This window comes from Bubalus bubalis, chromosome 3 (assembly GCF_019923935.1).
Source record: "Bubalus bubalis isolate 160015118507 breed Murrah chromosome 3, NDDB_SH_1, whole genome shotgun sequence".
Taxonomy (NCBI): domain Eukaryota; kingdom Metazoa; phylum Chordata; class Mammalia; order Artiodactyla; family Bovidae; genus Bubalus; species Bubalus bubalis.
This window is the reverse complement of record NC_059159.1, coordinates 121,064,218-121,077,724: the sequence shown is the minus strand read 5'-3', so window position 1 is coordinate 121,077,724 and position 13,507 is coordinate 121,064,218. Positions and strand designations below refer to the sequence as shown.

The window sequence follows — 13,507 nt, the reverse complement described above, 5'->3', positions numbered from 1 at the left end:
AGAGCTCCCACAGGACTTCCGTGGCCCCAAGCGAGGCTGACTCCAGGTTCTACCTGGTGATGTCTCTGGTGCTACCCCATCAGCTAACCATTGGCTCCCCCACCTGCCTGGTTCCCATCTCCTAATTCAGCTTCTCAGCACAGGTCAGCAGAGAGCTCACCCACCTCCCAGTTTCTCAAGGCCCTGTGTTCCCACCAGTTGTCTGAGACCTTGTCAAGTTTAGCTAGCCCTAACCTGCTGAATGTTTCTGCAGAAAAGCAGTGGCAATAACAGCATGGAGGGTAGAAAGCAAGAGCTCATAGGTCTGTCTCAGGCCACACACTGGCAAAGAGGCAGATGTTACTGCATCGGTAACAAACGATTGCCATGCTTCCCTTCCCAGCCAGGGCTGGCTTCCTCAGGAAGGGAGTGTGCGGCGCCTCCTGTGTGCAGACCCCTGCTGCCAAATCTGCAATTCTGTGGCTCTGGAGATTCAGCAGTTGATATCGGGTGAGACTACGCTGACCACCCCTACTTCTTCGGGGCCATCTCAGGGCTCCTCTTGCCTAGAGGTTTTGTCCATGTCTAGTCTCTCTTTTGATCAGAGTCAGGAGTCCCTGCCCTTCAAACAGCTTTCACTTCCATCAGCAACCCGCACAGTGTCACAACTAACAAATCAGAAATCTGTAACCCAGTCAGCTGCCAAGTCAGCCACTAAGCCAGCCACCAAGTCTGTCAGTGCAATCAGCATCCGCCAATACTGGGCTGGTCACCAGCAGCTAAGGCAGGAATGCCGAGGGCCAGAGTTGCCCTTGGACTCAGGAGCTCTGTCTTCTTCGAGCCTTGAAGAGCCTAGGATTCCTGTGAACCAGCATGTCAAGAAGAAGAGCAACTCTGAAGGTATTCTGAAGAAACAAGGTCAGTAACCCTTGAAAATCTGATTCCCTTTCTTTCCCTGAACACCAAGCTCACAAACCTAAAATACCCTATTACCTTGATTCCCTTCGTCTAATGTTCCCGTCTCCCCCAGTCGCTGATATATCTTTAAGTATTTGTATGTAATGCATGCATTTCTATCTATACCTGAGGGTTCCCAAGATTTTGGAAGGTTCCTGTGGCAGCTTATGTCATACCGCCCCCAAATTTTCCAGTCCTGGGTGGAAACACTACCATTTCTTTCATCATGAATGCTACCTCTAAGGCCTCTGTTGAAAAGATGGGCTTTTATCTCCCTTGACCTGAGGTTCATGGGAGGTAAGCCAGTCTACCCAAACTTTCTGTTTTTGAAGGATCCACTGTGGACCCTGTACAAATATCACTACAAAAAAATCCCAAACCCTATGATCCTGGCTCTACCCTCTTCCACATTTCAGTTTGTAAGTCGTCTCTGTCCACTGCTTGGGGGATGCACTGAGGCCTCAGTGTGCTGGCTGGAGCAGAACACAGCTGTCTTTCCTTAGTTCCTCTTTTCTGCACATTGAGTCCCTGGTCTATTCCTAAATGTCTTACCTCAAAAGGCGATCCTGATCTCTTTTTTTTCCCCCAATGATTTATTAATCTCCAGGCTGTCTAAAATTTCCTCTACCTCAGTTAGACCCACGTTCTTCCCACTCTCCTGAATTTGGGCTTCTTCATTTTTCTATCAGCAAGCCTCTATTAATGTCCCATTTTTGACTCTGGTCAGTTGTGAAGCCTTGCATTGGCACCTCCACTTCAGTGGCAGCTCCAGCTTCCATGGGGCTTGCTAGCTGTTGCCCAGAGATCTCTGTAGATGTAGCAAACCCTACAGCCTAAGTCCTGAGATGTGTTGAAGCCTGTCTCCTGAGACCCAGGGGCCTACCTGTTTGGAGAAGTCCATTTAAAAATCCTCAGGAGCCAAGGTAGTATTATTTTTACGGAGCATGCCCCAAGCTGCTGGAGTTCCACCTTTAGAAATGGTTTATTTGGCAATTTAATTTACCATTGCTGGGGTCTGCCCTAGAAGATACAGCAGTCCCTCCAGTTGCTATTCTCCCCTGATGACCAGCAGCCTCTGTCCCAGGGCAGCACACTGACCAGTATGAGTGTCCCCTAGCCTGCAGACTTGGAGACCTGAGGGGATAGTGACGTTTTCTGATCTGTTGTGGCCAGCAGAGCCAGCCCATAGTTGCTTGTCCAGGCCACGGCGATGTTGTAGAGCCATCTTGATTAAAGATGTGAGAAAATCTGCTAGGGGATTGTCCCTACCCACATCTGTTGGAACATCTGTAGCGGTTGGAACCTAAATCACTGGGTCCACAGAATTCCAAGGGCCCTGGAAACAGCTCAGTTCCCTGCACCCCAGAAAATAAGCCTCTAGACACAGAGGCAGCAGTCAGTCCCAACACAGATCAGGAAGTGATACCCTGAATACTGTCAGGCCTGAACCAGCAGCAGTAAGCCTCACCAGATGCTGTTACCAATCACCTTGTTTAGATAACTCCCTGCAGTAGCAGGGAGAATAGGGACATAGGGAAGCTCAAAGCTTCAGAGAACCAGAGAGAAGGGGTGCAGTGCCAAATCTCTCTCCATCCAGAGAGAGCATTTGCTGTGCCAGGGTTCTAGTAGGACACTTTTAAGTTGAAACTCCAAGAGCCCCTGACTTCTCAAATGTATCTTCAGGATCTTTCTTAGGTAAAATTTTAGTTTGGCCAGGATGGTTGCCTTGAGTGAGTAGGGACTAGCAAGGTTCTGTCTGGATCTGTAAAGCCACCATCTCCAAACTCTCAGCTTAGTGCCCCCTGTCCGTACCTTCACCAGCATCTCCCTTACCTTGAGTTCCTAGAGCATCCTCCAAGATTCCTTGGGACCAAAGGACTAGATGAGAATAGTCTGTAAGGCTGTTAGAACGAGGTGAATGATCTCACCCAAACAAGGATTCCTGCGAATGCCGTGTCTGGAATTGTTCAGGGCTTAAAGAGCCAGACCTTATAGGACCGATTTGGTGTTCCACAGTTTGCATTTAAAAGGATCCACATATTTTTCAGATCCAAACTTTGCAGGGCCAAAATTTATAGGGCCACCCTTTCTAGGGGCAAGAGCTGCAGCGTCTGGTAAAGACAGCTCATACTTACAAGAGCCCTATCCTTCCAGAAGCTGTAGAAGTCGACCTGCGAAATAAGCTGAAGCATTTTACACAGTGGATTAACCCTGACACAAAAGGTCAAGGGCATAAGGAATGCATTCTCAGCTGTAAGGATGAGAAAGTGGCCAAAACCAAGACAAAAAAGGCTGAGAAGAGTCCACCTTCCACCAAACGCCCCATGAAGGGAGCTAAGTTGGAGAAGGAGGAGGGCTTCTTTGACGCGCTCCAGTGCCTGGACAGTGAGTTCCAGCGACAGTCCATGGAGTCCGTGCAGTCCGGCCAGTCCTGTTTCCTGCCCCTCTCCAGTGGCAGCTCCAAGCGCAGTCCTCTGCTGACTCGTGCCACTCAGCCAGAAAATCCATCCCATGTCTCACTTTCCACCTCAGCAGAAGGTACTTGTCTACCCCAGGAGAGTACCCAGTCCAGGAAGAAGGAGCTCAGGGGTTCCCAGACTTCTGCATCCTCCTGAAAAGGCTGTCATCATCATTTCCATTAATATTCTGGTGTTCATTCCCTCTCTGAATAAACTCTATACCTTTAAGCAAAGAACCATGTGTTTGTGCCTCCTTGTTTTCAGTGTGGTATGTTATGGAGAGAGTAGAGGAGTTAGATCGTACACCCCATATGGTATGAAGCTTAAACCCATTTCACAGCTAGGTAAGCATTCTGCCTAACTCTTTCAGCTCCACCTTGACTGTGCATAGAGGGACTTGAGCACAGAAGGAAGACCCATATCTAAGGTACACTGAAGGCAAAGATCATGCTTGACTTCTGTCCTGGCTTCCCTGCTGTCTTTGGGCCCCAGAGAAGCAAATTGTGCATGATGATAGTACAAGAAGTGATAGCTAGGAATCTAGTGCATTTTTGGCACAGTTCATCGATAACTACTGTATATTCCCACAATCTGGAGGGAAGACTTTTAGAGGAGTGTTGCAGTGCTTCTTCTTTGAGGCGGTGCTTTGTGTTTATCAAAAGCACATAGCTAATATGACAGATGTCAGAAGCAAATTATAGAATCTCCCCTCTCTGCACCTTGTTGTTATTGATTGGATTTTAAGAGGTAACCTGTCTGGGAGCTTGCTATAGCTCTGTTGACTCTTTGACCCTCATTGCCTTTCAGTTGCATGGAATAAATGACTCCTAGAATGAAAATCAGTTGATGATAATGTCCCCAATAAAAATAATAAAATGAGTCACAATAAAAATGACTTTGATAATCATCTTGCATTCAAAAATTAAAGTATTTGAGTACTTACTGCATGCCAGAAACTATGTCAGACACAGCAGTCACCTAAACACAGGCCTCGCCTCCATGGAGATCATTATCTTACGTGGTGGACAGTCTCACATGCCCAAATTGTCTAATCAGAACTGTATATACTTGGATATCCAGTATTTATTTCAGAAATGAACTGATTCCTTGTACCACCACCACCACCCAATCACATGTACCAGACCTGCTCCCACATAGTTAATGGCACCTTTCTCTTGCCAGTTGTTCAGGCCAAAATATTGGTGCCATCCTTGACTTTTGCTTCTAAAAAGTCTGCTTTTGGTCTATCAATAAATCCTGTTGTTTCTACCTTCAAAATTCAAAAAACAATTCCTTCTTGTCTTCTCTGCTGCTACCAATACTACAGTAGTTTCATAATATGCTTCTTCCTGAAACCATACCTCCAACAGTCTATTCTCCACACAGTGCACATGGAGGGCCCTGGCTGGAGAAAGAGAGAAATGGAGAGAGATGTACAACGATGGGACCAGATGAGGTCACTAGAGGAATGAGTATAAATGAAGGAGAGGTCTAAAGACTGGGCTCTGGGATATTCCAGTGTTAGGAAATTGGGAAGAAAAAAAGGAAAAGTAAGCAGAGGAAACTGAAAAGCAGAAACCAGGGAGGAAGGAGGAAATCTGGAAGAGTGTGGCATACTGGCATATTACAAGGAGAAAGTGATCAACTGCAATAAAAGTTGTGAATTGGCCAAGTAAGATGAGGATGCAGAGTCCCCATTAGATTTAGCAACACTAATGGCCTTGAGAAAAACATATTCACCTGTGATGGAGGTGAAGGCATGACTGGAGTGGATTCAAGAGCGAATGAAACGAGAGTAACTGGTGATAGCAAGTGTAATCAGTTCCTTCAAAGAGGTTTGTTCCATGGAGGTGAAGACAAATGGGGAGAAAGCTGTAGATAAACCCCAGAGAGTGTTTTTATTTTTTTAAAATGAGAGACATAACATGTTGGATGTTGAGAGAAAGGATGAAATCAAGGAGAGAGAAACTCATGGTGCAGGTAGAACTGCCGGAGCCATGTGGTGGTGTAGAGGTGAGGAGATGGCAGCGAATGTCCAAGTCCAGGAGATGATCTTGGAGAAAATAGACACTTTGCTGGTGGTTAGTAGAGAGAAGGAAGCATTGAGGTGAGACTTAGTGTATTAAGAGGAGAAAGGTTGCTGTCACATGTAATGGAGTTTGGGCAATGGCTCAAAAGGCTAGGTGAGGAGCTGGAAAGGTACCGTGGCTGGGGGTGGAAGGAGTGGTATGGAGAGCCAAAGCTGAAGTAGAGTAGAGGCAGATTCTGGAAGTTACCACGGCAAGTTTCTGTTAGGGCCTAAGGATTTGGTGGTCAGCTGAGGGCCAGGTGGGTATGGAAAAGTTGTGGTGGTTGAACATATTGGAACACGAGCACTAAGGAAAGATCACAGAGAAACTCTAGATGCCCAGAATATGAGGAAAAGGATGGGCCTAGGGACACAAGAAGAGGGCAGGTGTGGTATCCTAATGTTCAGAGACCAGGGAGTTTCGGGGGCTGGAGGAGAGAAGTAGGAAGCAGAAAAAGGCTTCTCTGAGCGGATGGGAGGGCTCTGTTCTGGACACTTCATTTCTCTCAGAAGGTGGCACCTCTGCATTCCCACCTTCTGACCTACCAGAGGGGAGAGTAAGGGCAGAAAGGGCTGTGGCCTCTTCACGGTGTGGTATGGGGCTGTGGGATGCCCTGCCTCACTGATTCTGAAGGAAATTCAGGATGGCTCCACATACCACAACCAGCAGTGGGGCCGGGAGTCTCCTCCTCTAATAGGACCCAGTACTTAGCACAGTGTGTCCACTGCCAGCTGGATGCAGAAAAGGCAGGATGGGAAGAGGCATGAATGTGTCCCACCTCTGAATGGTGACTCTGTGCCTAAGGGGTGGCAGCCCAGCCCCTTTTGTGGCCCCCAGGGCGAGGAAGCACAAGGCCCAGGCCGGCTGAACCACATCTTCCAGAGTTTTCCTAAAGCATCCCCAAAGGTCATAAGAGGTCTTGTGACAGGCACATCCTCCCTTCCTGGTGGGAGTTGGGCTGAGAGCCACATAGAAGAATGCCCAGGAAAAGGAATGTAACTCGGAAAGGTCAGGTGGGAAGTTGAGGTTAATGGTGCACACATTTTGGCTGAGGTGGAGCAGGTCCTTCCCTTGGTGCCTTGCAGGCTTCCAAGTGCCTCAGCAGATTCCTGTTATGGGTATTTCAGACAACTGACCATCATGACTGAATGTCTCTTGTACCTGCTCACTTCATCCTAGCAGGAAGGTTATTGCTGAGCTCCAGAGTGAATGTTTGAGGCTTCATCTTGTTCTTGCTCAGTTCTGTCATGCCAGCCTCTTGCCAGCAGGGGACCAGGACTCCCGGAACAGGAACTGAAACTCCCTGCCCTGCTGAAATTCCCAGCCTTTTGGAGACACTCAGACTCAAGGGCTTAGTTATGTCTCTTCATCCGTGCAATTTCTAGTCCCTCTCCTCTGTGAGTCTTTGAGTAAATATCCCCTGCCCCTAAATTCCTACATCCTTGACTAACTTTACCATCGCCACTGTGTCCAGACTCAATCTGTGCAAAGATAATAATGTATGGACATGGTAGTGGAAAACATGTTACAAAAATATTTATGCTATAGTCTCGTATAAAAATATGAATAGACTTAAAGAGCAGTTTTAGGTCTGCAGAATATTAGGCAGTATGTAGAGAGTTCTCATATACCTCCTCATCCTTGGTCACATACGCAGTTTTCCCTATTGCTAACATCTTTCATTTAGCGGTGTACATTTGTTAAAATTGATAAGACAATACTGATAAATTTTATTATAAACTAACATTCATAGTTTATGTTAGGGTTCACTCTGTGTTATACCTGATATGGGTTTTGACTAATGTATAATGACATATATTCACCATTACAGTATCAGAAGAGTTTCATTGCCCTAAAAATTCCATTTGTTCCACCTATTCATCCCTTTCTCCCTTCCCCCCCAAACCCTGGCAACCATTGATCTTTTTTTTTAAATTAAAAAATCTATTTGTTTAACTGTGTTGGTTTTTGGTTGCTGTGTGCAAGATCTTCATTGTGACATGTAGGATCTCTTGTTGAGTTGGCATGCGGGCTCTTTAGTTGTGGCACACAGGCTCAGCAGTTGTAGCATGCAGGCCTAGTTGCCCTGTGGCATGTGGGATCTTAGTCCCCCAAACAGATATGGAACCTGTGTCCCTCGCATTGCAAAGTGAACTCTCAACCACTGGATTACCAGGGAGGTCCCTTTAAAATTTTTTTTATTTTATATTGGAGTATAGTTGATTAACAATATTCTGTTAGTTTCAGGTATACAGCAAAGTGATTCCATTATAAATATATCTATTCTTTTTCAAATTCCTTTCCCATTTAGATTATTACAGACTATTGAGCTGAGTTCCCTGTGCTATGCAGTAGGTCCTTCTTGGTTACTTATTTTAAATATAGCATGTCAACCCCAACTCCCAATTCATCCCTCGCCTCCTTTCACCCCAAGAACCATGAGTTTGTCTGTAAGTCTATGAGTGTGTTTCTGTTTTGTAGATAAGGTCACTTGTGTATATATATATATACACACATATATATATATTATATATATATATTCTGCATATAAGTGATATCATGTGATTTTTGTCTTTATCTGACTTACTTTGCTTAGTATCGTAACCTCTAAGTCCATCCATGTTACTGCAAATGGTATTGTTTCTTTCTATTTAATGGATGAGTAATATTCTTTTATATGTATGTATGTTCACTTCAGTTCAGTCGCTCAGTTGTGTCCAACTCTTTGCGACCCCATGAACCTCAGCATGCCAGCCTCCCTGTCCATCACCAACTCCCGGAGTGCACCCAAACCCATGTACATTGAGTCGGTGATGCCATCCAACCATCTCATCCTCTGTTGTCCCCTTCACCTCCTGTCCTCAATCTTACCCAGCATCAGGGTCTTTTCGAATGAGTCTGCTCTTCCCAAAAGATGGACAAAGTATTGGAGTTTCAGCTTCAACATCAGTCCTTCCAATGAACACCCAGGACTGATCTCCTTTAGGATGGACTGGTTGGATCCACTTGTAGTCCAACGGACTCTCAAGAGTCTTCTCCAACACCACAGTTCAAAAGCATCAATTCTTCGGCGCTCAGCTTTCTTTATAGTCCAACTCTCACATCCATACATGACCACTGGAAAAACCATAGCCTTGACTAGATGGACCTTTGTTGGCAAAGTAATGTCTCTGATTTTTAATATGCTGTCTAGGTTGGTCATAATTTTCCTTCCAAGGAGTAAGTGTCTTTTAATTTCATGGCTGCAATCACCATCTGCAGTGATTTTGGAGCCCAAAATATAAAGTCAGCCACTGTTTCCACTGTTTCCCCATCAATTTCGCATGAAGTGATGGGACTGGATGCCATGATCTTCGTTTTCTGAATGTTGAGCTTTAAGCCAACTTTTTCACTCTCCTCTTTCACTTTCATCAAGAGGCTCTTTAGTTCTTCACTTTCTGCCATAAGGGTGGTGTCATGTGCACATCTGAGGTTATTGATATTTCTCCTGGCAATCTTGATTCCAGCTTGTGCTTCCTCCAGCCCAGCGTTTCTCATGATGTACCCTGCATGTAAGTTAAATAAGCAAGGTGACAATATACAGCCTTGACGTACTCCTTTTCCTATTTGGAACCAGTCTGTTGCTCCATGTCCAGTTCTAACTGTTGCTTCCTGGCTTGCATACAGATTCTCAAGAGGCAGGTCAGGTGGTCTGATGCCCATCTCTTTCAGAATTTTCCACAGTTTATTGTGATCCACACAGTCAAAGGCTTTGGCATACTCAATAAAGCAGAAATAGATGTTTTTCTGGCACTGTCTTGCTTTTTTGATGATCCAGCAGATGTTGGCAATTTGATCTCTGGTTCCTCTGCCTTTTCTAAAACCAGCTTGAACATCTGGAAGTTCACGGTTCATGTATTGCTGAAGCCTGGCTTGGAGAATTTTGAGCATTACTTTACTAGCATGTGAGATGAGTGCAATTGTGCGGTAGTTTGAGTATTCTTTGGTTTTGCCTTTCTTTGGGATTGGAATGATAACTGACCTTTTCCAGTCCTGTGGCCACTGCTGAGTTTTCCAATTTGCTGGCATACTGAGTGCAGCACTTTCACAGCATCATCTTTCAGAATTTGAAACAGCTCAATTGGAATTCCATCACCTCCACTAGCTTTGTTCGTAGTGATGCTTTCTAAGGCCCATTTGACTTCACATTCCAGGATGTCTGGCTCTAGGTGAGTGATCACACCATCATGATTATCTGGGTTGTGAAGATCTTTTTTGTACACTTCTTCTGTGTATTCTTGCCACCTCTTCTTAATATCTTCTGCTTCTGTTAGGTCCATACCATTTCTGTCCTTTTTTCAGCCCATCTTTACATGAAATGTTCCCTTGGTATCTCTAATTTTCTTGAAGAGATCTCTAGTCTTTCCCACTCTGTTGTTTTCCTCTATTTCTTTGCATTGATCACTGAGGAAGGTTTTCTTATCTCTTCTTGCTCTTCTGTGGAACTCTGCATTCAAATGGGTATATCGTTCCTTTTCTCCTTTGCTTTTCACTTCCCTTCTTTTCACAGCTATTTGTAACACCTCCTCAGACAGCCATTTTGCTTTTTGGCATCTCTTTTTCTTAGGGATGGCATTGATTCCTGTCTCTTGTACAATGTCATGAACCTCTGTCCATAGTTCATCAGGCACTCTATCTATCAGATCTAGTCCCTTAAATCTATTTCTCACTTAGACTGTATAGTCATAAGGGATTTGAGTTAGGTGATATCTGAATGGTCTAGTGGTTTTCCCCCACTTTCTTCAATTTAAGTCTGAATTTGGCAATAAGGAGTTCATGATCTGAGCCACAGTCAGCTCCTGGTCTTGTTTTTGCTGACTGTATAGAGCTTTTCCATCTTTGGCTGCAAAGAATCAATCTGATTTCAGTGTTGACTATCTAGTGATGTCCATGTTTGTATGTAGCACATCTTTATCCATTCATCTGTCAGTGGAGGTATTGGCTATTGTATTGGTTATATTAAACAGCAATGCAGTGAACGTTGGGGTGCATGTATTCTTTCAAATTATGTTTTTCTCTAGATATATTTTCAGGCGTGGGATTGCTAGATCATATGGTAGCTCTAATCTTGGCACTTAAGAAACATCAATACTGTTCTCCATAGTGGCTATACCAGTTTACATTCCTGCCCACAGTGTAGGAGGGTACCCTTTGTTCCACACCCTCTGCAGCATTTATTGTTTGTAGACTTCTTGATCATGGCCATTCTGACTGGTGTGAGGTGATATTTCATTGTAGTTTTGATTTGTATTTTTCTAATAATGATGTTGAGTACCTTTTCCTTTGTCGTCTTTGGAGAAATGTCTATTGAGGTCTTCTGCCCATTTTTTGATGGAGTTGTTTTGTTGATATTGAGTTGCATGAGCTGTTTGTAAATTTTGGAGATTAATTCCTTGTCTGTTGCATCATAAATATTTTCTCCCATTCTGTGGGCTATCGTTTCCTTTGCTGTGCAAATACTTTTGAGTTTAAGTCCCATTTGTTAATATTTTTTTGTGTCTAGCTTTTTTGCTTAGCATAGTGCATTCAAAATTCATCCATGTTGTAACAAGTATTAGAATTCAGTCACTTTTTATGGTTAAATAATAGTCCATTGTATGTATATATTGCATTTTGTTTATCTGTTTATACATTGATGGATGTTTGGGTTGGTTCCACCTTTTTGTTATTGCAAAATTGCTTAGATTGAATGTTGATGAGCAGGTATCTGTTTGAGCCCCTGTTTTCGATTCCTTTGGGTATACACCTAGGCATGGAATTGCTGGATCGTATGGTAATTCTATATTTAACTTTCAGAGAAACTGCCACCAAATTGTTTTCCACAGAAAATTCACCATTTTGCATTCCCACCAGAAATCTACAAGGGTTCCGGTTTGTCCACATCCTCACCAACATGTGTTTCCTTTTTTTAAAAAAATAATCATCATTCTCATGGGTTTGGAACGGTATTTCATTGTGACTTTGATTTGCATTCCTCCAATGACTAGTGTGAAGAGGAAATAAAAAGGCTCTTGATGAAAATGAAAGAGGAGAGTGAAAAAGTTGGCTTAAATCTCAACATTCAGAAACTAAGATCATGGCATCTGGTTCCATCACTTCATGGGAAATAGATGGGCAAACAGTGGAAACAGTGTCAGACTTTATTTTGGGGGGCTCCAAAATCACTGTAGATGGTGGTGATTGCAGCCATGAAATTAAAAGATGCTTACTCCTTGGAAGGAAGGTTATGACCAACCTAGATAGCATATTCAAAAGTAGAGACATTACTTTGCCAACAAAGGTCCGTCTAGTCAAGGCTATGGTTTTTCCAGTGGTCATGTATGGATGTGAGAGTTGGACTGTGAAGAAAGCTGAGTGCTGAAGAATTGATGCTTTTGAAGTGTGGTGTTGGAGAAGACTCTTGAGAGTCCCTTGGACTGCAAGGAGATCCAACCAGTCCATTCTAAAGGAGATCAGTCCTGGCTGTTCTTTGGAAGGACTGATACTAAAGCTGAAACTCCAGTAGTTTGGCCACCTCATGCGAAGAGTTGACTCATTGGAAAAGACTCTGATGCTGAGAGAGATTGGGGGCAGGAGGAGAAGGGGACGACAGAGGATGAGATGGCTGGATGGCATCACCGACTCGATGGACATGAATTTGGGTGAACTCTGGGAGTTGGTGATGGACAGGGAGGCCTGGCGTGCTGTGATTCATGGGGTCGCAAAGAGTCGGACACTACTGAGCAACTGAACTGAATGACTAATGATGTTGAACATTTTAATATCTATTTGTATATCTTCTTTGGAGAATTGTCTGTTCAAGTCCATTGCCCATTTTTGAATTGGGTTTTTGTCTGTTGTTGGTTAACCACTAGTAATTTTATTGTCTCCATAGTTTTGCCTTTGTTCAAGTATCATATAGTTGGAATCATATAGAATGTAGCTTTTCAGATTTGCTTTTTTCACTTCAGTTCAGTTCAGTTCAGTCACTCAGTCGTGTCCAACTCTTTGCTACCCCATGAATTGCAGCACGCCAGGCCTCCCTGTCCATCACCAACTCCTGGAGTTCACTCAAACTCATGTCCATCGAGTCGGTGATGCCATCCAGCCATCTCATCCTCTGTCATCCCCTTCTCCTCCTGCCCCCAATCCCTCCCAGCATCAGAGTCTTTTCCAGTGGATCAGCTCTTCGCATCAGGTGGCCAAAGTATTGGAGTTTCAGCTTCAGCATCAGTCCTTCCAAATGAACACCTAGGACTGATCTCCTTTAGGATGAACTGGTTGGACCTCCTTGCAGTCCAAGGGACTCTCAAGAGTCTTCTCCAACACCACACTTCAAAAGCATCAATTCTTTGGCGCTCAGCTTTCTTCACAGTCCAACTCTCACATCCATACATGGCCACTGGAAAAACTATAGCCTTGACTAGACGGACCTTTGTTGACAAAGTAATGTCTCTGCTTTTTAATATACTATCTAGGTCGGTCATAACTTTCCTTCCAAGGAGTAAGTGTCTTTTAATTTCATGGCTGCAATCACCATCTGCAGTGATTTTGGAGACCAAAAAAATAAAGTCTGACACTGTTTCCCTATCTATTTCCCATGAAGTGATGGAACCAGATGCCATGATCTTAGTTTTCTGAATGTTGAGCTTTAAGCCAACTTTTTCACTCTCCTCTTTCACTTTCATCGAGGGTCTTTAGTTCCTCTTCACTTTCTGCCATAAGGGTGGTGTCATCTGCATATCTGAGGTTATTGATATTTCTCCCGGCAATCTTGATTCCAGCTTGTGCTTCTTCCAGCCCAGCGTTTCTCATGATGTACTCTGCATATAAGTTAAATAAGCAGGGTGACGATATACAGCCTTGACATGCTCCTTTTCCTATTTGGAACCAGTCTGTTGTTCCATGTCCAGTTCTAACTGTTGCTTCCTGGCCTGCATACAGGTTTCTCAAGAGGCAGGTCAGGTGGTCTGATGCCTGTCTCTTTCAGAATTTTCCACAGTTTATTGTGATCCACACAGTCAA

At 44.1% G+C, this 13,507-nt stretch overlaps 1 protein-coding gene across 5 annotated transcripts in view; it reads left to right on the top strand.

Annotated features, from left to right (window-relative positions):
- FAM205C (family with sequence similarity 205 member C) overlaps positions 1-3,631 on the top strand; it is a 74,671-nt gene extending 71,040 nt beyond the window's left edge. For 3 of the 5 annotated variants that reach the window (XM_025281656.2, XM_044939984.1, XM_006044237.3), the window contains 2 exons: positions 383-897; positions 3,091-3,631. In XM_025281656.2, the coding sequence (XP_025137441.1) occupies positions 383-897; positions 3,091-3,551 (976 nt within the window). In that variant the 3' untranslated portion in view covers positions 3,552-3,631. The remainder of the gene's footprint in view (positions 1-382; positions 898-3,090) is intronic. The other 2 variants (XM_045165070.1, XM_044939985.1) reach the window with 2 other exon arrangements.
- The last annotated feature ends 9,876 nt before the right edge of the window (positions 3,632-13,507 follow it).